The sequence below is a fragment of the Hippoglossus hippoglossus genome, chromosome 8, assembly GCF_009819705.1.
Source record: "Hippoglossus hippoglossus isolate fHipHip1 chromosome 8, fHipHip1.pri, whole genome shotgun sequence".
NCBI lineage: Eukaryota > Metazoa > Chordata > Actinopteri > Pleuronectiformes > Pleuronectidae > Hippoglossus > Hippoglossus hippoglossus.
This window is the reverse complement of record NC_047158.1, coordinates 16,460,902-16,485,830: the sequence shown is the minus strand read 5'-3', so window position 1 is coordinate 16,485,830 and position 24,929 is coordinate 16,460,902. Positions and strand designations below refer to the sequence as shown.

The 24,929-nt window shown below is 41.9% G+C and overlaps 1 protein-coding gene across 11 annotated transcripts; it reads right to left on the bottom strand.

The window, feature by feature from the left end:
• Positions 1–458: 458 nt before the first annotated feature.
• On the bottom strand, positions 459–23,950 carry spag9a (sperm associated antigen 9a). 11 transcript variants are annotated; one of them, XM_034593347.1, is made up of 32 exons: positions 23,393–23,892; positions 19,452–19,572; positions 17,693–17,763; positions 17,506–17,594; positions 16,781–16,931; positions 14,064–14,150; positions 12,755–12,890; positions 12,456–12,549; positions 12,244–12,365; positions 11,779–11,790; positions 11,257–11,271; positions 10,965–11,022; positions 10,546–10,698; positions 10,381–10,432; positions 10,153–10,283; positions 9,981–10,037; positions 8,922–9,086; positions 8,603–8,732; positions 7,850–7,939; positions 7,668–7,775; positions 7,333–7,519; positions 6,998–7,213; positions 6,660–6,870; positions 6,018–6,134; positions 5,795–5,875; positions 5,642–5,709; positions 5,373–5,524; positions 4,637–4,808; positions 4,291–4,404; positions 3,091–3,267; positions 2,550–2,687; positions 459–2,405 (listed from the first exon to the last, which is right to left on the bottom strand). In XM_034593347.1, exons 1-32 carry the CDS (start codon positions 23,690–23,692, stop codon positions 2,287–2,289), a joined length of 3,894 nt encoding a protein of 1,297 aa, XP_034449238.1. In that variant the 5' UTR covers positions 23,693–23,892; the 3' UTR covers positions 459–2,286. The 11 variants fall into 11 exon arrangements, with proteins under 11 accessions (XP_034449238.1, XP_034449239.1, XP_034449245.1 ...); XM_034593348.1 differs by having other exon boundaries at positions 5,373–5,521; positions 23,393–23,871; XM_034593354.1 differs by having other exon boundaries at positions 7,043–7,213; positions 23,393–23,871.
• Between the last annotated feature and the right edge of the window lie 979 nt (positions 23,951–24,929).

The window sequence follows — 24,929 nt, the reverse complement described above, 5'->3', positions numbered from 1 at the left end:
TTAGCAAACACTGACCAGAGGAACCACCGTCATGGTGTCTATTGGGTTTTACAGATGGACACACAGTGAACACACACATTCACCACACGTTTCAACAAAGTCAATACACACACTGACAAATGTCATTCACTCCTACATGTTCACACACATGTACTGTACACATGTACTGTGTACACACACACACACACACACACACACACACACACACACACACACACACACACACACACACACACACACACACACACACACACACACACACACACACACACACACACACACACACACACACACACACACACACACACACCCAAAACGGTGGCAATTAACAGAGGTTTAGCCGCTAACTTTGCATTGGTCTCTTTAAAAAAAAATCATGCATAGCTTAGAACATGAACGGGTTGTTTGAAAAGTTATTGTTTGCACACTTTGATCTTTGTCAAAAATTCCCAACAGGATAACATTGATTTCTTTTATTTAGCCATTATTAACAATCGTGTAAACGCATTGGACTATTCCGTTTACAATAGCCTCCTATTATACTTATGTAGAAAGTTACATTCTGAACCCAGATAGGCTCCATAACAAAGGAAATAAATACTGGAATGGCAGAAAAATAAAGCACAATATAAAGTTAATATTTTGAAATAGACTGAAGACCAACAGTGGTCCAAGTTTTCAGATATAAAAACAAATTAAAACACTTGCTCAATATTGGAATCCTTCGGTTATTTCAACAAAATAGTCTTCACTTAATGAAAGTGTCTCACAGATGAATACAAAACACACACGATGCCCAAAGCAACAGAAAAATAATGACAAAATTTGCCTTCCAGGCCTCAAAATGTATTTTTAACAACAAAACAAGGAATGATGAGGCAAATCAGGAGAGACACTCTTTAGTGCTGTGTGCATGTCCGTTAGAAGGTGCCACACGGAAATGTTACTTTTAGTCCAATTCCCTTATTCAAGCCTATTTTTCAACAAAACATACATTTAAAACCTTCAAATTATTACTCATGAGACGTTTAAAAGATGGAAAAAAAACAAAAAACAAATAGTTTCACGGTGCATCTTCTTTCGTCCTTTGGTTACTGGGGTGTCACCTCCCTATAAAGATTTGTCCGTTATGTTCCCTTTTACAAAAATGTTTATTAATGAGCATTGTTCCTGTTATTTTAAACCGAATAAATAAATAAATGTAGCACATGGCAGTGCAGTGTGCATCACCACGAGTGTTCTTCCAAATGTCACGCGAATAACATCTAACATCTTAAAGTGCCGATGAGCGGAAGCAAACAGGAAGCACGGGTGGATTCTTCTCGCGCAAATAGATGAGGGTTGAGCCGTAAAATGGCCGAGAAGGCGAACACACACACACACACACACACAAGGATACAGGATTCCCTTCATTCCGGTTAATGCTAACCTACAGTACAGTAAGCTGGGTCCTCTATTCACAGGAAACCTTACAGTACCCTAACTGCTTTGATATGATTAACATTCCTAAACATAATCCTGCGGCTCGGTTTCCTTTAATTAAATAAGACCTCTAAGATAATGTTTTATCGTACAGCTTTTACTCAATAAAAGTACATTTAGTTTAGAGGAAATGTTTGTTTGTGGATTGCTTGTTTGTGAAAACTGGTTTTCTACTTAGCAGACCGACCAGTATCAGCCTGTCTGCATGAATGTATTCTGACCTGTAGGTGTCACATTTACACACCCAGCCCGAATAGTATGGATAATAAAAAAAAATGCTTAACACAGGATAGAATTCATGACTCCATTCTCACATGTGGTTTACAAATGTAAAAGTCTTATGTGTGTAACATAAAATATATTTCATTCAAATGAAAACTCCCTGGTCCCTTTTCAACGACTTCTCCTGAATCCTTCAAGTACTTTTTCCTTTTTGTCCTTCACATCTAAACCCGTTTTTGACGTTTTAGAAACAAACGATCACACTTACAGTATCTCGCACCTTCTCCTGAACTGACTTGAACTTTTTCCTGCGTGCACCTGCTTTTCCAACATGCGCCCCGGCAGAAGGAAACACTCGGACCGTGGACGTTTTCTTTACACCGACATAATCCTCACTTTTTTCAAATTCATAAACAATAAACTGTACAAAACATGGACTAAAAATAATTGTTTTTGTTTTTTTACAAAGTAGTCAACTACTCAGGCATTAAGAACAATCAGTAATATCAAATGTAAAACTTAGAGGAGGACATGCGAGGATTGGAGGGAGGCCCTGACAACAGTATGTCAGTTTTTTTTTTTTCAATCATTAGAAGTTGTGACCTGCCAGACGATGAGGTGGCTCTGCTCAGCCTTGGTGGGTGCCGACTGCTGGTCGGCTGTCGGCTCTGATAAACCGTCCGACTCGCCACCTTCATCACCTGAGGAGGAGGAAGACGCAGAGTTAAACCAACACCAGGTGAGTCTCAGTGGAGATGTGGCTTGATTTAACCAGTTTTAACCAAGGACAGAATATACAGATGGACTTCTATTACTATTTTGTGTTGGAAACATGATGTTCTCACCCATTCTGAAGTCGATGTAGCCTTCACCTCCACTCATGACCAGGTGTGTTTTGGGCTCGGAGGTCGCTGTGTCAGAGGATTCAGACGGGGGCTCATCGGAGCCTGAATCTGCGCTACATGGAGGAGGCATTGCCTGACCTGTGACAAACACAATCACATAACCAATACTCTAAATCTGACTTTTGATACCTGATTATCAAAGGGTTCAGCGCATCATATCCTGACAACTTTCATTTAAAGTTTAGAGATTAAAAAAGTGATCATAATAAAGATACAACACAAGGCTGCAGGTAAAAAGTTCCACAAAAGGCATAGTTTTGTCTGAGCAACAGTTCGAAAGATATTCACTTTAATGTGATATTAAACCAAGGAAAGCAGCTAAACCTCAAATTTGCTGCAAACAACATTTTGCTTCAATAATAATAACTACAACCTATTAGTAATATCAACTACTAAGTCGATATTTATTGATTAACATCTGATAATTCTGCAGCATTTTTTCACACCACCACAAATTTCCTGTTGTGCCGTTTTCGCTTACCTGGCACGGTGACAAAAAACTTGACAGCATCTCGGTGTCCATGGAAACACAGCTGGGCGTGGGCCATGGAGCAGTATGGCACAAAGCTGCCTGGCATGGCACAGTCTAAACCGTCATCACCGTAAACCCGTACAGCGCTGCCGGGCCGATTTGGCACTATTCCCGTTGTCTTGTTGGCTGCAGATCGAGAAAAACAGAAATGAATAAAAGCTGCTGTTGATGTAGGTTTTGCGCAACAATGAAGATAGCTTGTGCAAATAATCAAATTTTATGGTCAAAATGATCAATTAACAAACAGATGAAAGGGTAAGAAATGAAACAAAACAAAGTAGAAGGACCCAGCTCTCCACCATTTCCACTGCTGTGCAGCATACACTTTCCAAACGGTGTCGTGTGAGCCACGCAGTCACTGTGAGACCTGTATCCATGGCAACCCAGTCGTCTTTTATTCAACAAGTAGCGTCAGGGAGGTAACAATTGCTGTCCGGTCTGAATGGGCCTCGAGAGAAACGTGAGAAGTGGCAGAAAAGGAAGTACGGCAGCCAGGACTGAGAGAGAGGTGAAGAGGTGAGGCTGTGTATGGTGTGATGCTGAATCATCCCCGAGGGACCGCAGGGATGCTGAGGTCTGTGGCCTTCGAAAGGCTAAAGGGGAGGTGGGATACGAAAGAACGCGTGGTGGAGGGCGTCGAGAGGGCAGAAGAGGGGGATACGAGTTTGAGTTGTTTCCGCTGTGCTCTGTTTCAAGCATCCATTTTAAGCCACACACTGTCAGAAATAGAACAGTTTGTCAAAGGCTGAAAAAAGTCTAAACTACACATTGTACAAGATACTTATTGTATCACTAGTGCTCCATCACTAAATGTTTTTCAGCAGTAAATACAGGGATTAGAAATAACTTCCTAAAGCCACATGAGATTTATATTCTCTCCAGCACGTTCTAGATCTACCTGGGGGTCTTCTACCAGTTGGACTACCAGAGGTGGAGCAGCAGCTCTACTCTCGCACACGTGATCTCATTCTTTTGGTCACGCTAGTCATAGGTGAAGGTTGGAATGTATATTGAAAGTTTAGCCTTCCAACTCACTCCCTCTTTAACACCAGGGTCCAGGTCTCACATGTTTTCATTTAGCTGTGTCCATTACTGTGGTGGTGGCGGTAATACACAGTGGGCTGGTGATGCCGTGCACGAGTGTGATACCTTCAGACAACGGGATGGAGATGATGACACCGTTTCCTGTCCCCACCCACAGACGACTGCAGGACACCACAAGAGCTGTGATTCTCACGAAGGAGAAGCCCAGTTTACCAGTACCTGCAACACATACACATATACCATGTTTAAAAATCATCATTTACATCAACGTTATACAGGCGATTCCCTAACATTTTTTTATCTGTTGTGCTCAAACTACATAACTTCAGATTTAAGGGATCTCTGGGCAACTTAAGCCAACGAGCATTCCCCATAAAAAAAGAAATGTGGCCCGTTCAGATGAAGGGTCAGAGATTAGATTAGGTTTTCTGAGAGAGAGGGGAACAGTTACCAAGCATTTTGCTGACGTAGGGCTCGATGTCCACATCCTGGAGGTGCTGGTAGGTGTGGGCGTGGAACAAGCGAAGGGTGGAATCCAGTCGGATGGACACCCAGATACCGTCTCCAACCCAGGCCAGCTGCCGCACCTGGCTCTCCTTGCGAGGATGAGCGTCAAAGGACTTCTGCTTTGACACGGCAGAATGAGAGGAGGTGATGTTAGAATATTGTGAAAATGTTAAATGAAGACGTGTTTTATATAAAGGCAAGTTTAAACAAGTTTTGATGTTATTTCCCTTTAACCCATTAAAACCTAAGGTGCCAAATAAAAACGCACTCTCGAAGCACTATTTGAAAACAACCACCTAAATCCTGAGAGATTTCTGAAGAGCTGACAGAGTGTTTGCAACATAAAAAAAAAAATATATATAGTCTCATCTAGATTCCCTCCATCTTCCTCCTCCTCCTCAAACAAGCCTCTAACCGACTGAGCCTTGGTCAGTGGGTCAGAACGAACATTGTCTGGGTCTGAATCAGCTTCATCGTTATTTTCATAAATGTTTTTATCAGTGACACGCTGCTGTACTCTGCTTCAATATCACTCCTGTTGCTTTGCTCGTCAGCTGTTGTGTGAAAGGCTACTTTAAAAACTACTCTAAAAAGGGAGAGGCACGCAAATGTGGCACCCGGTCTTAATGAGTCAACAGTAACAACAGGCCGGACAGATGTTTGATTCACTGCAGTTGTACCTCTATCCTCATGGCCTTGGGCTGGACAATGTAGATCTTGTTCCTGTAGCCGCACCACACCTTGTCATGGACTACGGTCATACAGCGGATAGAGTGGTGGGGCCGGCCCAGATCCAACAGGTGATAGTTGGTTAGGTCCCACTGTCCGTCTGCTGGGGAGAGACACAGGCATGAACAATATACATATGAGGACAAGATGTATTAATTTATTACATTAACATTAAATGAATGTAGCAGCCTGTAGGTTGACTGCTATGCCACACACTTACTAATGCTTCTGTGGAAAATTGCTAATGTCCCATCAGCCAACGCTACCAGGACTCTCCCTTTAACATGCCTGTAACACAACAAGATGCTGGTATAGGTAAAAATAAAACATATATATATATATTCAATCACTACACAACCAACTTTGTACTCACACTATGCTGAGGATGGAGTCTTTGAGCTTGATGGCGTGCAGACACTTCCTCCATCGTGCCACGGACGAGTGGACATACAGACTTGAAAATGAAGAGATGGACAGAGAGGGAAAACGTTACTGGTGAAAGTATATGTGAAACTATTTGCACAAAATGACAACAACAGAACCACTATTAGGTGAACACAATAATAGCTCCCTCCAGTGGTCATTCTCATGCTCACCATCCATTCTGAGCTCCGAGCCACATGGTGGGGAGGGCGCTGCTCATCCTCAGGACATCCCCCTCCGATGGGTCCGAGTCTGGAGGCAAGGAATCCACTCCATCCTGCCCGGCGCCCCTGGATCACAGGAGACACAAGTTTCATCAGGCAGCAGTCTCACATTCATGATTCATAATGTGGCATCTCGATTTTGTACAGTCTACCAGGGGAAGAAATGATTTAAGACTGACATTTTTTAATAAATGTAGTCTATACACAATTCCTGTGGGACATGCGGGTTGGGAAAGTCAAGACAACTAGGGACACTACAGACGGCATTTTTGTTGTTGAGGGTGTGTGACACTGCAGAACTGCCTCTACCTAAATAACGTGTTGGTTCTCAAACTTTTTTCTTCATCGTGCTAAAAATTAAGTAATGAAATCTCATTAACGTCTGAGGGCCTAAATGATCTCTCCCAGTCAGTTAATGGTTGGATTCAACTGAACATCTCTAAATTTGAGTTCTTATATTCTCCTGCTATTGTGAATTTCACCATGAGAACTTAATAATTAAACAAAGTAACAAACAAACTTACTTCCACATATCTAAGCGTAAAAGAGTCAACAATTTCATAGGTTATGACCAAGAGTAACAGTCCTAACCTCTGTGCGTCAGTAGGCGAGGAGTCAGTGGGTCCCACCCCCAGCGGGTCGGTGAACACATGCTCTGTGTAGATTCCCGGCTGGTTGTGTTCCGCCCCCTGGTCCTCCTCTCCCTCTTCACCCACACCAGCGTTAGCTTCTGTTGCTTCTGTTGCCTCCTCCGCCGGAGGAATCCCATCTTCTGCTGGACTCGACTCTCTGGACAGCTCAACTGTGGGCGGTTTGAAATAATAGGGAGACGGAATGATAAAGGAACTGTTTTAGTGAGGGTTCAAACACACGAGGGAAATGAAAATCATTGAGGTGATTTCAAATTTTTTTTCCCTGCAGATAACTACCTGAGCCAGAGATGGCGCTGTGCTCAGCCTGCTGGTCTGTAATACCTGAGCTGGCTATCTGTGGGATTGCGGTGGTCCCTTCTGCTGCCATGGCTCCATCGCTGCCTGTAGACCCCACACTGGCCACACTGCCGGCCAGTGACACCACATCACCCTGGTTAGCGTCCACGTCCTGTGGTACCTCCTCACCTGTCGAAAAATCTGACTCCAACACCCCTGAAAAACAGACAAATAACGTCACCGTCAACATTCAATGCTGATTGAATCGATGTCAAATAGAAAGCAACCCACTAAACCAACGACCACAAAACTAAAAATGTCCCCATTCAGCGTACCAGGCACACTGGCAATGCAGACGACGTGGGTGTTGCAGGCATAGAAGCTGTCAAGTAGGTCAGATGGCTGACTTGCATCCAGCACCATAACCTTGGTGGAGGAGTGGGTGCTGGTACACACCCACACCCGACTGGACGTCTCATCCTGAAGTATCAGCTCCTTCTCCTGCTCCACTTTCTCCTGATCCTTACAGAGGGAAAACAAAGTCAGTCTACAGCTTTGACAGAATTTAAAGCAAAGTGTGAGAAACTCATCGAACCTACAAAGTGTGGCTCCGGTTCAAACATTTTAATAATACAAAGACCCACCTCTTACTTTAAGTACTTAGTCTTACCTTATTCTCTTGCTCCAGCTGGTCCAGGCTACTCTGAGAACCCTTCGTCTGCTTCGTGAGCTCTGATATCCCCCCCCCACACAGGTTGACCCCTGCAGCACACCACAGCTGGGAAACAGAGAGGGATCACACTTAATCTCATGCTTCTAGTTTGGGGTATAGAAGTTTCTTAAATTTACTACCTTCATAGAAGCATCTTTCTGATCGAGAGGTCTCAAGTACACCGGTACAGGTAAGTTCACTTTGTTCTCCACCTGTCCACCATTTGCCACCTGTATAAGTAGAACATGCAAAAGCCATTTAAAAAAAAGGTAACACAATCAACACCACTTAAAGCCAGCATTCTTGAAACAGACATGGAGTAGAACTACTGGGCTTATGCTGGAATTTGCTGAACCATTTTAAATGTGGGGCTTGGTATATTTGTTACTAACTACATAGACATGGACACATAACTTTATATTTTTACAAATTACTAGTTTCAGAAAACATTCCCTTGGAAGAACAGCTCCAATAGATAAACAACACAAATGGAGCAGTAGTACCCATCGACACAGTAGAGAGAAATGTCAGTAACCATTCATACCTAAGTTAAATAAAAATGTAATATTAATCAAGTCAGTCAGAGCCTGGAAAACTGCACCTGAACCTTCAGAAAGTTATTTTTATGTCACTGTGGCCTCAGTGTGTGTCCAGCTCCATCTGCTGGATAGTTTAAAAAATATTTTATATTCAGTTCTGGCAGAGGAGAAAGGACATTTTACTCTTGTATTTCTGCTCTAATTCTGCGTGATCTTCAAATTGCTTTTACCTGTTGAATTCTAACTTGTAAAGCACCTTGTGAGCGTGTAAAGTGCTATATAAATAAAGTTTATCATATTATATGGTTATATATATCTTATTTGTTTTACTTTAACTCCTTATTCCCTTCCCACCTTGTATTTGCTGGGCAGGCTCCAGCCGTGCGCAGTGACTCGTCCATCCTCCTTCTGCATGTGGGCCTTGACCTGTCTGTACTGGGCTCGTTTCTGCTCTTTACGCGATGGTGAACTACACTGGTCCTTTCTACAAGAAAAGTAAAGACACATATACATTATACTGTACATGTTCATTGTCAGAGGGCATTATGGGAAATAAATTCATACAAATGTTGTAATGAGTCATGACGGACTTTAGGTTATGCAAGAGTTTCACTGGGCATGTCCCGATTGATGAAATGCACCACACCCGCAGTGACTTGACTCTGTTACTCACTCTTCATTGAGGAAGTCAAAGGTCTTGGACTTCTCTGTGGGGAACTGGGAGAAGGTGCTGCTCCTCTTCACCATGCCGCCCGGGGCGTTGTACTTCACGTTGGACTGGGACTCCACCTTCTTCCCAGCGGGGGGACTGGAGGAGGAGCTAAACAGTCTGCTGAAGCTGCAGGTGATGAAGTTACAGAAAGCCAAGAGGGAAAAACAGAGCAGACAGGAGTGCAGGGAAAAAGCAAGGGAGGGGAGGGGGGGTCATCAACCAACCAGACACCCGAGGAACTTCCAACAACATTTACTGTACAGTGACGTAGAGCATGCTGGGAGTTGTGGTTTAGCTGAGCACTTCCTATCGTGTTCCATTTGTGTCCTCACCAAGTATCAACAGCATCAACTGTAGATGTCATTGTACCAGTGTTAATACATTCTGAAAGTCCCTATGACAAGCAGCATATATCCATGTATATATATAAGATATGGAGAAATGGTTTAAATATTTTTTTTAAAATACACTGAAAACGGATGTGTCTCCAGCTATCTATATGATGTAATTTCCCACAACTGACTGGCTCTGGCTTATTTTTCGAGACGTCCACTAAATCTGAAGATAAAATGACTGATACCACCCGACTTAAGACAGAACATGAACATGTATCAAGGCTGCTGAGGAAGCTCTGTCCCTCTTTAGCTGCCTATGAGCAGACGGAGCAGGAAAACATCAGAAGGCACACAGCAGGCAGGAGACAGGAGAGCCCAGGGGCACAGGGAGAGCCACGTCTGAGCAGTTTGTGATAACAAGAACTTATACACTGCACGGAGAGTAAACGATTATGGATAAAGACACACATCAGAGTTGGATCCGTTTGTAATGGAGGAGCAGTTCAGGGAGGAAGTTTATTACATCATCTTTACCCAATGCTGCCAAATCAAAAGCACATCGCGGAGGAGATGGGGAAAAAAAGTGTGTGTGAATGATTTGAGTGAGCGAGTTAACTTGCTAACTCAAAACTAAAGCCCTGACGAAAAGTTAGATAATGTTGTAGTTCATTTTAAAAGCACTCACAACTGCCAGATGCTGGACTTCTTCTTTTCTGTTAGTGTTGGATTTTCCCTCGAGGCCCTAAAGAAGAGATCATGTTAACTCAGTTTTAAAGTACAGGTGGGAAATAGTAACTTCCATTTGAATAAAGATGGGATTGTGAACATGTGTGAATTTGCAGCTTTTTGTTCTGCACCTGATCATCTCTGTCCACCGCACCGCTTCCTGTAGCTCCATCAGTCTCTCCTTGTACTGGTTTCTCTCCATCAGCACTCGGGCCATTTCCACTCTGGTGAAACGCTTCCTCTGGGCTGTAGGTACATCATTCTGTGGCAGCACACAATTACACCCACACATGACCACACAGATTCAGTATTTAAGGATTGAGCTAGGATCTCAAACATAAAAGGTGGGGAAGACTCACATCTTCTTCATCTTTAGTTTTGTGTTTCACTTCCTCCATCTCCACTCGCACTCTGGAAGAGACCATTTATCACAAATGTGAGATCATAGGAAACATTCTGGTATTTTACTACTCACGAGGGCTGCAGTAACGTATCTCAAACTTGCTGTTATCACCGTTACTCACTTTTTGAGTTCCTCCTCCAGGTCTTTGTTCTTGTCCTCCAGCTTGGCCTTGGCCTGCATCACAGCATCCATTTCTCCCTGCAACATCTCCTTCTCACAGGTCAACTCGTCCACCTTCAATATTAAGTCTTTATTCACCACGTTCAGGGCGTTCCTAGAGAGACAGAGGACATTTTAGGATAATAATTCAGTACGTTTATATTTATTTGTCCTCTGGGGACTGAGAAAAATAAAAGCCATTAAACAATAGACTGTTTATAAAGATGGATGGCATGACTGCTCCCCAAAGTGAAGCCATAAATCCGGCCTCCTCCATGCTAACATTAGTGATAGTGGATAGTGGTAGGAAGTGGAGACGTGTCGTCCATCTTTACATAAGCTCTATGCACTAAACAAAAACACGATGAATTTTGTTCTTACTTTGTCTCAAGCAGTTGTGAATTCTCCTGAATGAGATTTTCAACTTCCCGGCCCATACCTGACCAAAATGGAACATGACGTTAGAATATTCTTAAAAAACTGAAATCAATCTGACACCAAGCTGGATGAGTGACTACATGGAACAAGGCACTACAAAGGTAAGATGTGAAATATCTCCTAGTGAGATATTTGTTACTGTACGTTTCACAGCACAAGAAACTACCACACAACACACAAACCCACAGCACCTCACAGGACAGGAGAAGGATGGATAGAGTGGGTGAGGTCTTACCAATCAAACTAAGGTCTGAGATAACCATGCAATCCAAGCCAGGCGGAAAGAATAAGGGAGAGAGAGAGAGAGAAATGCGGAAACAGTTTGAGACAGTGGAATGACCAAAACGATGGAGGAGCCAGAGCTGAAGGTGTAGCTGTTGACTCCACAAGCAAAACAGGAAGGAGATGCTGCCGAATCTCTAAGACTAGTTGAATTCGACAGTCACAACAGTAGAGAGAAAGAAAAGAGGAAAACACAAGGGCCAAAAAATATTTTAAGCTGTAAAAAGAAAAGTTAGGCCAACAAAGGAAGCGTTAAACTCCCATCACTCATGCACCAAACTCTGTCAAAAGTATTCAATTGTAAAACTACAAACTGTGAACTACTACTAAAAGCTAAGCATTACCAAACATAATGAAGAGGAAGCTATGAGCTGTATCGATGGCGGATATGACAGAAAGTGAAAAATGAGTAGGGCTCAAAAGGGACTTTACAGAAAGAAATTTGAGTTAAGGAAAGGTTGGAGGTCATACACACCAGAGTACTCCACTGGGATTATGGACAAAAGCCAGAGGATGAGACACGGGGAGAGAGAGAGGTGATGTTACCATGGGCAGATTGCTAACACTATCACATCTGAACCAAAGCAAGCAGGTGTTGGAGGAACAGAGAGTTGTGAACTAGTGCCATCAGTAAGAAAACACGGCAGCAGAGCTTCAGTAAAACGTTTTGAAAACCCCGGAAAACCAGGAATACATAGAGAAGAAATATTCAGGGTTGTTATGTATTCATTTGTATGCATTGACCTCAAGAAACAGAAAATCACAGCCTGGTGTAAAGTAATCTTTGCTTCACAGAGTATTATTTTCTATAGCGGGACTCCTCAATGTGTATTATTACACCATGGCCACTTAGATTACAGCCTGTCACAACAACAATACAGAGGAAATATATCTAAATTGAATGTCTATTATTGTTCCAATGAAGACAGATCTCACTCACCCAGCAGATCTGCCCCTTCATCCACATCCCCTATTATCCCAGTGCCCGCAGATGACAGCTCCTCAAACAGAGAGTCTGTATTGCGGTCGAAGGCCATGTTCTCAATGCCTTTGGTAGGAGTACTGGAACAGTAATAAGAACAGGGGTCGATGTTTTGCATTCCATTTGAAACTGAGTTTGGATTCTGCCCTACAGCAGGTTCTCTGTCGTACCTGCAGAGCTTGTATCCAGCGAGATCCATGTCCAGTTCAGGGGTGGACTCAATGATGTCCTGCACGTCTGAGCTGTCTTTGTTTTCAGGCAAACCTTCAGGAGACACAGAATGCGCCAGATTACCAAAGAGAAGGATGGACAAACAAAATGTGGAAAAAGTGCCCTTCTCTGTGGTGTTTATAGATTAAAGATTCTTCTACGACACCTTTACAGAGTTAACACAAACATTTATATCCACTATGGTAAAGAACAAAAGAGAGAAATGGAGGAAAGCCAGTTTCATGATGTTTGAACGTACCCACTGATATGGATCTGGTCCCTGGAGCCGCCTGCACCTCAGTGCTCTTACTGTTCCCATTTTCCCTCTCCATGTCAGAGGCGGTCGTGGACATTGGTGTGGCCGACTTGGAGCCGGTGAAGTCCGACAGCTCATCCTGGAAGCACGGGGGACGGGTTTATGGCAACTATTTACAGGTGGCTGCTCAAAGTCAAGGGTGAAGATGACACGTTAAATGAACCAGTGGTGCAATGAAGAAATAACCACATACTGAACATATTCGCAACACAAAGAAAACAACAACATAACAACACAGATGTTGCACTTCGATGGGCTGTTGTAGGAACAGAGAAAGTGCTAATGGACTGCAGATGTAAACTAGCTTTAAGCTAACTCTGGTACAAGGTAACAAATGGCAACATTTATGTATAATATTGTACATGGTCCCTTTATAAATAAAATAAAAATAATAATAATCTTAAACTAAAAAATGCTGGAGATTCACTAAATATACTACACATGCAGTATCACAGAGGAGAGCTCCAAATGATGTCAAAGTGAAAGTCTACTTCTAAAATGGATCTTCTGATTTGGCTTTTGGCTCTCTGTAAAAATAAAATCTTATTGGACCAAGAAAAGCTAAATCTGAAATGCTAAGCTACTAATTTTGTAAAACATCACAGTAAATTAACACAAAAAAAAGGAACTTGAAACTCAATAAAGATGTGAACATATTGTCTCAAACATGAGCAACACAAACACAAAGTCCACACAGAGCCACACAGATTGCGGGGGGGGTGGGGGGGAGCGGCGGCGTCACACAACATCGACTGAACATAAATCATGGCCACAATGAGAGCTGCCATTCTACCTCTAATACACAACACAACTGACACAGGATCCAGAAAGAAAGAGTGAAATTTCAAATGCACTATGTCTAATGTTACACAACTACAATGTTTAATGTCATGTTATTGTGCAATGAGTGATCAGCAAAGATCTACATGAGTGAAGCAAAGAAGCAGGTGAAATAAAAAACATGTATATTTTTAACTGAAATGAAAAGGCCAGATGCAACCATGCTGTTATTGAATCTGACAGATGAATAATTAACCAGGTCCATCTGTGACACAGCTGATTGTCGTGTGCACTTATTTTGAAAGAGCGCGACGTAGCCTACAGACATGGTTGCATGTAGCACACTCTAGCGCGGGTGGTCTATGAAGTGAGGGTCAATAAATGCACAAGGTGAGAGGCGAGGCTTTTGAAAAGATGAAACAGCGGCGTGAAGGGGTCTACTGATGCGGGCACACACCGCTCATCCAACTACCTTGCAGTCGTCTGCCAGTGAATTTCCCCAAGTAGAGTCCTGCGCACTCTTACCCTCCCTGTCCCTTGGGGGGTCGACATAGTCCAACTGCTTGTGGGGGGGAGAGTAAGAATGAAGCTCAAATGAGCAGAAGCAGGAAAAGAGAATACCATACACCTCAAAGTGTGCATGTCTGTGACGTGAATGTAAAAGTCAAATTGTGTGTGGCAAAATATAAAGATGCGTGTGAGGCTGTGGGTTTTTAGCACGTGGCTAATTCATAGCAACAGATTATTTCTTAATATAGTTAACAGCTCTTTTCTTGACAATCATTTTCTGTATATAATGCAATGAATACCCTTTATAATTATTTTTACCAATGCTACCAAGTATATGAATAAATAAAATGAACGACGTGACAGCTCCCCAGAGCACCCCCCTGGTGGTCGGCTGCAGTATAGGTCATAATAGGCTGCGTCCGGACTTTGCCTTTCATTTCTGTACAGTGAGATAAGGTGGATACGCATCGTCTGCTTATAAGTTGACAGAAAACTCTTTTTGAGCAGAAATCTGCCTTTCTTTGACTTATGTGATGGAATTTGTTTGTTGTTGGTCAGAGAAAACAAGACATTTCATGACGTCATCTTGTAATCAACAGTGGCTGCTGCACTTAAACAAGTGAAACTATTACTCCATAGTGATGTTATGTGATATTTCAACTTTATATTTATTTAAAGTATAGGTTAAAACCATACCGACTTGCCCATCTGCATAATAAAGGGTTAATGGTCCTCAATAATTTTGGGCACAAAGAGTTCACCTCCTAAAGCGAATTTAATGTAAGTGAATGCGGACAAAAGGCGCAGTCCTAAAAGTTCCTTAGAGTTTCAATTTCAGCATTTTATTTTTGAATTTCCCTCTTTATGTTAAGACAGTGTTTTGCTGCTGAGCCACAGAAACCCCAAGAGGGAGTTTGGTACTAAACACACATTTGGTCTCTTCTTGATCTGACTAATTGACTTAACATCTGAATGCAGTTTTACACATAAAGATGAGCGTGAAGTCGCCACCGCACTTACACTGAAATCATTTTATTTAGAGTGATCTCTTTGCAGCCAAGAAGAAGAGCAACCAAAAAATAACACATGGGCATGTAAGTATTGGTTTAAAATAAGACTTAAAAAATCTGAACTCATCCTTTATAGAGCAATTTCTTTGTCAAGGTCCCTTTAATTGAAACTAACTGTAATATATGTACTGTGTATATAATAATAATTATGCCAAATTTAAGGGCAATGAGATGGTTTTGAGTTATGACTCATATTGTGGATGGAAATTAGATCATGGCTGTCATGCGAGCTAATGCATGTCATTAACCTGTCGTTTTTTTTCTCACCCGCCAAGGCAACAACACCCACTCCTTAAAATAAATATGACATCTCATGTTCAACTCAGAGAGCTAGTCTGCATATCAAAGCCATTCGTGTTCAAAAGACCTCGGCTCAACAATAAACGTCCTGTAGCAGCTATTACATAAGAACCAATCACATTCCAGCTGGCCCCTTTTCTCCCTCAGTGACTGGCTGCGAGCCATACAGCGGCATCACTCCCATCATGCACTGTGCTGCTGAGCCGATGCCCCAGTTTAAACAAAAACGCAGCAGTGGTATGAACAAATATTGTCACCGTCCAGGTCATAACTGCCACCGACACAAACATGGCTCACATAACAGAGGTGTTTTGGAGAGCGTCACTTACATAGGAGCTGATGGAACAAATTGTTTTGTGCAGAGTTCAACTTGAGCTGAAATCACTTAAAATACACATCATAAGACAAAGCTCAGTATCATGAATTGCACCTGCATCAAAAAGAAAATTGTCACGATCGTGAATATTCATGAGATACATTTAATGATCTCTTTTGACTGCTGCCCTGGTGGAAGTTTGCATATTCATCAATGGCTAAAGAGGAGGATGTCTGAAAACAGAGATTGTCTTGTCAGATGCCTACTAAAATACGCTTGTGCACGCCTGAGCCTTATCAAAGGCTCTCTATTTTTAAATGGACCCACAGCCAAACCTTCAAATCTCAGACAGGATAGCTGGAAACACTCAGTCAGGCAGTGCAATTACAGAGATTATCTCATTTTCCAGATTTAGATTTTTTGTATTCTATAGACAAAGAAAAGAAATGTGTTGTGAGTTAACTCTGAATATGAACTACTGTTAAAACGATGCTACCGTATACTCTTTTGAGTGTTTTCGTTCTAACTCCTCGTTATTTGTCATACATTTGGTAACTGCCATATGTCCACTTAAACTCCAATTTAGGACAGAATACTCCACATGCCTTAATTTGATTATTATTTATTCTGAGTATGACCTCATTCTGGTTCAGGCAATCAGAAAATGCTGTTTAAATGTCTTAATTGGACTATTGTTTTAATCTGATTGATATTGATGTTGGTGTCCATGTAAACGTGTCTATTTTGTTTGTTTCATTTACAATAAACATGATTTAGACAAGACAATTAGCATTTGACACTTCACCATATAAGACACGTTACTGATTAACAAATTATGAAGAAAAAAATGAGAAGGACATGATCAAAAAAGACATGTGTGAGTCAGATCATTTCTAAATTCCCTATGTGAGTCATGAGGCTGATTTCATGTAGTCTGACCCTGACATGAGTTTATTTTCTGCAGAAATAAAAAAGGCACACAGACACACCCACCTTGAGGCTAGTGTTGGACCGTGGTTGTGTTGAGTCAGTGAACCTCCAGCGGTCTGTGCCCGGCGTCTCCGCTTTGGCCTGCGGGTCTGGGATGAGTAGAGATGCCCCACCAGGCGAGGGGAAAATCCCCAAAGAAAGAGGCCGTTCTCTCCTGGAGTGGTAAAGAAAGATTTAAGAAAAAGCTTTCTAATCATGTTTTCTCAAACTTTCTCAGTTGATTCCGTCGTAACCACTTAAACCTGCAATATGTAATTCCGCTGCTAGGGGTCACTTAATCAAAAACAATAACAAAAGACCTAGTTTGACTCTGTTGTGAAGCAGTGTGGGATCATGGGAGAGGATGAAAATGTACCTGACGCTACTCACGCACATATTCACTGATGAGGTAATGTATCAAAGTTGGATTCACAATACGCAGCAAACGGCAATGAACAATCACGATCCATTACGAGTGACCAATACAAACACAGTGGAAGTTATAGCAGAGATGGACATACTTACGAGGCGACCAAAATGAAACATCCCGTTACCTTGAATACATTTGGGGATTTCTCTGGGTTTGAACATTGTTGAAAACGTTTTTGGGATAATGCAAATGCACAAGTCAACAAAATATATAACATAGGTCTAGCTGTTCTCAGGTTTGGTTCATGATATTTTTGTCAAGCAAGACATTCTTCTTCATGGAGCGCTCCACATTTGTTCCTTAACACAAAGGATCTTACCTGACTCGGCCGACTGCGCTCGATTCCAAAGTCTCGTTAATCTGCTGCATTTTGATCCTCTCTACATGCTCCATATAATTATGGATCATCTGCACAAGTCAAAGCAAAAAGACGCAGAGGACACTAGTCATGAATATCATTGAGGATCACAACTCGACAGCATTTCCTTCCTCCCTCACTCACTTACCTCTGAGTGTCTCTGATGGAGGGAGTTGTATTCCTTCTTGATCTCCAGCTCTCGTTCTTCCAACCTGCCGACTGAAACAGTATCGTGTGTGAATTATTTTCAAAATGCAAATTATAAAAAACAAAAAACAAAACAGGGACTAGGAATGAAAGTTTATGATGCAGAGTTATTTCAAATCGTGTTTTGTGAGTTTTGGTTTAATCTCACTCAAATGGGCTTCAGTGTTGGGCCGATTTAGGGAGTGACAAAAACATCTAATCCCCTATTAGTGTGTCAGGTTTAGCCTGAGCCACACTGAGAGCTGCTGTGGCAGACGTATATATAAAGCCCGGATATTATCAATTACAGCAGCTAAAGCATCTGCATGCCGTGTGATGATGTCTCGTCCATGTGTGTACTTTCACACTACCGGGAGGTTTCATTTTGCTTATTTGTGAGTCATCAGATTCACGGAGACATGTAATGAAGTGAAGTCTGAAGTAATCCCTCCTGTACATTTGAATTAGTGATAAATAACAGAATGAGGAAGCTGAATGTGCGGCTGAATATCAAAGCTTAAGATAAAATAATGTAACTTTCTTTAAGTATTATTTCTTTAATAACATACAGCGGGGGGGTTGTGTTTGTTAGTTAGTTATCAGGATTACACAACAACTAAACCAATTTCCATGAAATTTGGTGGAGGGTTAGATCATGATTGAATGAGTGCACTAATCATAGAAATGATAGAAGTCCTCATTTCTTCAGAAGAACCAAAGATCATGCTCCCACAAACATCTGCAGACAGTGGTCAAAGATCAATTTGCCCTTATGACACCGTGAGAGTTAGTTTCGTACTTAAATAGGAATACCGCACACAACAGCACTATCCAGTATGCAAAAAAATGTATAAATCTATATTTTAGCAACATGTTTTCCACACATTAGATTAATACCACTCATCGGTGCACATGAGTTTCAAAAGTTCATTCTGGGAGAGAAATAAAGTGACAACTTCAAAACAAAATAAACTTGTATTAATTCATGGTAGACTAGTGGAACTAAATCCAACACAAAGCCAGAAGAATGGCTTAAAAAATCGAATCAATTCTGTCATCATCTTATTTACTCCACGGTAGCGTTGGACTCTGTCCTTAAAGTCTTGGGATACAATCCGCTCATGTGCTGCCACATATAATAATAAATAAATGATTTACCATTCAACGGGACTGGCGGAGGGACGGCTTGACACATGGACTAGTTAAATGGAAGGTAAAAGCTCAAGGATCTGTTTTTTGGGGGGGTTTGACAATGGAAACAATCACAATGAATATATCTGATTTCCCAGAATGTGCCAAAAACTGAGCAATTACAAAATTCATGTTTTCATCTCACAGCTTTGTGTGAATGCATGATGCACTTCAACCAACTGTGTTGCTTTCCATTTGACACTGGAGCGGCCACTGTGTGAATCCTGTTGGGATCCATGTTGGGAATCCACTGTTCCCAACATGACAGAAAATCTCAACCAAGAGCATTGCCTCCATTAATCCACCAATATGATGGGTGGTGGAGCACTGCTGCATTAAGAGGGTGGGAATAACAGAAATCCCATAATCCCATTACTGTTAACCCCGCGAAGAGGGAGAAAAGAGTGTGTATGTGTGTTAGTGTGTGTTTGTGCGCAATAAGCCATGAGAAAGAGAGATCAAGTAGAGTAGAAGACGACATTAAGAAAATAAAAAATGACAAAAGCAGAATAGCTTGCGTGCGTGCGTACTCTGGTCTGCATAGTTCTTGATCTTGAGCTCCAGTTGTCGGGAGTGCGATTCCATTCTGTCCACATGGTTCTGCAGGTCCTTCTTCTCCTGTTCGTGAGTGTCCTCAAACTCAATGAACTTCTACTCACAAACACACACAAAGAGAGAAAGAAAGACTTGGTCAGACTCCCTGAAACTTCATAAAATATCCATCATTTCCAAATGATAATCTGATGCAGTTTAAAATGATGATCTGGTCTTTATTCTACACAAGCTCCCACAGCTAATTTCTTCTGTAGTCTTCTGTTAAAGTTACTAAATTAATGAAACCATGAATGCACCACCGAATATTTGTTTCACTATCTTTATATGCACCAATCAAGCACTATAATACCATGTGTACTTTATTGCAAACTAATTAAGTTCTCACCAAAGAAAGCTGTTTTTTTAATAAGAAATTCACTTTTTCAGTTGTTTGGCAAAATCGAGAAAACAAAGCCAGAGATCCTCTGTTTACAGTTTCTCAAATGGGAGAATGGACTGTTGGTGGGACAAAACTTTTTAATTTCTTTTGACATATATTGACTTAACAGCAAAGGCTACATGTGCTGTGTACTTGTGAACATACAGTGTAAATGGCTCTGAATCATGACAACAGAGGCAGGATTTTAAGTTATTGCTTCATCCGGAAATTCCGGTTGCTCCCATTTTCCTCCTGGCCAGACCTCTGAATGGGAGAGTGTGTTTGTGTTTGTGTCAGCGTCCACATCCTGTCCAGCTGAGGCCCTAAAGTGGCTGCCCTTCTTCCTCTGGGCACATGAGAGTTACTGTGCTTTGACATACAAACGCACGTTACAGACTGCTTAGCACTAAATGACTGCAAAATGAAACAGGCATTTTGTCCCAGCTCAATGTGTTTGCTCCAGATTTGAAGTAGCCACTCAAGGGTTTTTCATTCAGGTTCAACCAATTCATGTTTGACAAATTTTGTGTCAAAGTGATCTAACTTCAAATCAAACATTAAATTTATTCCGAGCTGAAACAACAAAAATCCATTAGCTGATCAACAGAAAATAAATCTGTGACAATGAATTAATCCTTCACAAAATTCTTTTAGCAAAAATACCAAAGATTCACAGATTTCAGCTTCTCAAATGTGATTTTTTTTTTTCTTCTTCTTCTTAAATTTAGCTGAAGGTTTTGGGGTCAGACCAAACCAGGCATGTTTTGAGTCATGCTAGGCAGCAAAAAATAGCAACTAATGAGAAACTGGAGTAAAACTGAAAAGCGGTTTTAATGGTAGGAACAGCTGGCAAGATGCCTCAGGCTCAATCGTCACCAATGACTTCCACAGTCATGGATATCACAAGAAAACTACACAATTTCATTTTGTGTATATGACCTCAAACGACATCAGAGCTTATTGGAAACAGGGCAGCTAAAATATAGTTTTTTGGTGATTGTATACCCAATGTGACACCCTCTGCTACTCTTGCAAAGTGTGAAGCAGGGTTTAGGTCTGAAATGCAAGAATTTGACAATAAAATTCAAGACCAAAAAAGAGGGCTGGGAAGAAATTGTAAATGCAAACTGAGGAGCACTCCCTTTCTGCTAGTCTCTGACAAAGGAGCACATGACCTGGAAGTAATCCCTCGCCTCTCCAGCAGGCTCGTTGTACCCCCTGCTCACTCCTCCTCAGGTCTGTGGACAAAGAATCTTTGCCAGGACAATCCCACAAACACTGGCTTAATGAGTATATGTCTATATATATATATATAAATGACAGTGTGACACCACAAAAGTGCAGGATGCTACTGTCAGTTTGACTATTTGTGTGATTGGTCGCCATTCTGCTTCAATGTCACTGTATGTACACAGGGGTCCCTGCTGTCCTGACGCCTTTAGTCAGAGAAACGATCTGAGACAGATGGTCTGAGTCACATCACATCGCCCTTCGTACAGAGGCTGAGGGCCAGGAGGCGGAAAATCTGACACACATGTGCAGCCTGTCATCATCTGAACAACAGACACATTTACATGGACACCAAGGGTCCAATATTAACCTGATCAAGACACAGTCATGTAAACAGTATTTTCTGATTACCTTAACCTAAATAAGGTTTTTGTTTCCCTTCGACAGCAGGATTACGCGAAATCTACGGGACGGATTAGCGCAAAGCTTGGTGGTGCATGATGTAGTACAGGTCAGGGAAGAACCCATTACATTTTGGTGCAGATCCAGAGTTTTTCATAATTTTCCTTGATTTCTCAGAGAATACTTCACGGCTCTTGATAAGTGAAATAAGGCACGTAAAGGAGACTGGAGTCTACGGGTGTGTGAAATTTGGTGCGGCTGGTTTTGAATTGAATGGGACTGCTGGGCCATGGCGGAGGTATGAGCTCTCTGAGTGCCACTCTAGTCTCATCTTATATCGTCATATCTTTTTTCTTGTCGAATTTAAACAATTGCACGTTTGTGATGCACTTTGTGACTTTGCTCTGTAAAAGATGCGGTAGCAAATAAACAGCTTGACTTTTAATGCTGGACCAAAAGTGGATTGAAGACTTGCCGGCAGTGCAGGGAGTTGGTAGTAGTGGTGGACTCTATATGATCATAAAGCTGTGGTGGGAGGTTTTAACCTTTAAACACATTTATGCTTAGAGCAGCTATTTAACAAGCAAATCTGCCATCACGTCCGAGCTCCCACTCTCCGGAACCATCTGGAGATCTGTGCGGCAAATTCCTTATCCTCTTATAAATCTCTTTTGAAGACACATTTGTATTGGTGTGCCTTCTCCTCCATTTTAAATCATGTTATAATGTTTAATTCTATTTTTACTCTTTTCTCATCTGTATCATTTTATTATTTCTGCATCTGTGCTCTAATGCCACGTGATCTTTAAATCGCTTCTAATAGTGTATAAGATTTAGGTAAAATGGATCTACTGACAGAATTTGAATATAATATAATCCTAGTGATGTTTTCACTAGTGTGTTTCATCTAAATTGTACGAATTGTTTTTGTTTTTAACCTAGAATGGGCCCTTTATATTCAAATACTTTATATTTACATCGTGAGCGGGTCCTCTTTACGGAGGCCACCATGTTTTTTACAGACAAACGTGAGTTTTTATGACAACTGAAGTCTACCACAGGTTCTCTTTCGTGTTTGGAAGGGGAGGGTGGGGTGCAACATGCAACTTCACCACTAGATGTCACTAAACTCTACACACTGAACCTTTAAATCGCTTTTTAAATGGTCCAGTATGTAAGATTCAGGTGGAAGCGAGCTATTAAATATAAAATATTCCTAGTGATGTTTTCACTACTTTTTTATATTGTACGAATGTTGTTTTATTTACCCTAGAATGGGCCCTTTATATTGAAATACTTTATATTTACATCGGGAGCGGGTCCTCTCTATGGAGGCCGCCATGCAACTTCACCAGTAGATGCCACTAAATTCTACACACTGAATCTTTAAATTGTGTCTTCTCTGCTTTTTAACTGTTTCCTATTGTTTGTCTTCAATTTTGTATATTTAACTTGTCAGGCACCTTGTGACTGTTTAGATGCAATAAACATAAAATTACAGTGATGGCCCAAAAAGCTGAGTCACTTCTCCTGCTGTGACTCCACTGTTATCTGATGCAATAAGGATGAATAGATCGATTATAGGTGTGTTTGTTTTGTTTGTCAGGATGAAGCTGCTGAGGAGCTCACATGCTCGGAGCAGGGGTTCCAGTGTTGTCATGTCACTAAGCATCCACAGTCAGCACCAGGGCCCGTGTTCGAGTCTGACGTGAGCCACGACGCTGCCTTGTTTACATCCCTGCCGAGCACCGTGGCCGCTGCTCGGCCACGTGTGCGGGTGAATTCCCCGCTGAGGGATGCAGGAGGAGGAGGGGAGCCGACGTCTCCCCGCCTCCAGGACCCCGGAGGTGTTGGACCATCACTCACCTCCTCCGCGTGCTTCCTCAGCGCCTTCTCCCGCTCGTACTGGGTGATGAGTTGCTCGTTGTCCTCCTTCAGCAGCTCCAGCTCCACTTCGTGCTCCTGGTTCTCCGCGAACACCGAGTCCAGGTTCTCCAGCACGGCCACCACCAGCGGCATCAGCTCCTTCACCACGTCCTCGTCGTACTTCCCGATGAGCCGCTCGAACTCGCGGTAGATGGAGTTGGCCAGGCCCGACACCCGCTCCGACATCATCGCGGACGTCCCCGGGTCGTCCTGGTACACGACTCCGTCTTCCAGCTCCATTTTCCCCGCTGTCCTCTCCCCCGCTTTCAGCAAACAGCACCGGTGTGGGCAGCCCCGCGTCACCCCGCCACTATGGACGCCTTTATCCGCCGAGTAGAAAAGCAGCGTTTCTTTACACGGGCCGACACATCGAGGACACAACACGACCGGACCCCGCGACGCGAGACGAGCTACGTGGATTTCCTCCTCTTCCTCGTCAAATGCTGCGTTCACAGGCGCCTGGAAAGCTGCGTCTTCTTAGCTTCACCGATGGACCACGCTGAACAGTGGGGGTGGGAATCAGAGGGTATCTCACGGCGGGGGGGCAAAAGTAGGCTATACACATTATTTACTGTAGTAGAAGTACAGGTATTTGAAGTCAAAGTATACGTATTGATTCAACCTCTTTATTCAAGTATAAAAGGACAGGCCCTGAAATGTACTCGAAGAATAAAAGTGAAAAAGTACCACTCTTAGGGCCAAATCAAATAGAAATATAACAAAATATTACAAACAGGGGTTAAAGCAAGATCTGTATTCAATTTTCTGCACAGAGATGGCAAAAGTCCCCCCATTCTTTACTCAAGTAAAAGTAAAGATTCTTGTTTCAAGAATAACTCAAGTCAAAGTATACATATTGATTCAACCTTTTTGCTCAAGTCAAAGTATATAAAGTACATGCTGTTAAATGTACTGTAAGTATTAGAGTAAAAAGTACCACTCTGAGGACCGCAGGTCACATTTAATCACTTCAATAACTGTTTAAATTAAAACACTCCTGCTTCAAATCCAATAACAATAAAAGTAAATACTACAAACAAGGGTTAAAGCAAGATTTTAATTTTTTTTGCACAGAGTATAATTTTTATATTTGTACTTCATTACTTCCCACGCCCAGGAACTCACAGTACATGATACAAAGTCAACAATAACAATATTATTAATCAACGTATATTGCAAGACAATCATATAACAGTACTTCACAATATTGGTCAAACTGAAAAAGAATACAGTGTCCCCAGGGATGTAAAGCGCAGGATGAGATGATTATATTATACATTGTAGTGGAAAAGTAACTTTTTGCATACCTGTCTGAAACTTGTATGACCTGAACTGTTTGTGACCTGAAACCTATATGACCTTTCTAATACCTTTATGATATTTCTATTACTTATTGACTGTCCAAGAATTTTATTTCCGTCTGCTTAATCTTCTAAGAAAACATATGCAAATCAGTTTCCTGTGTCTTAATTCCTGT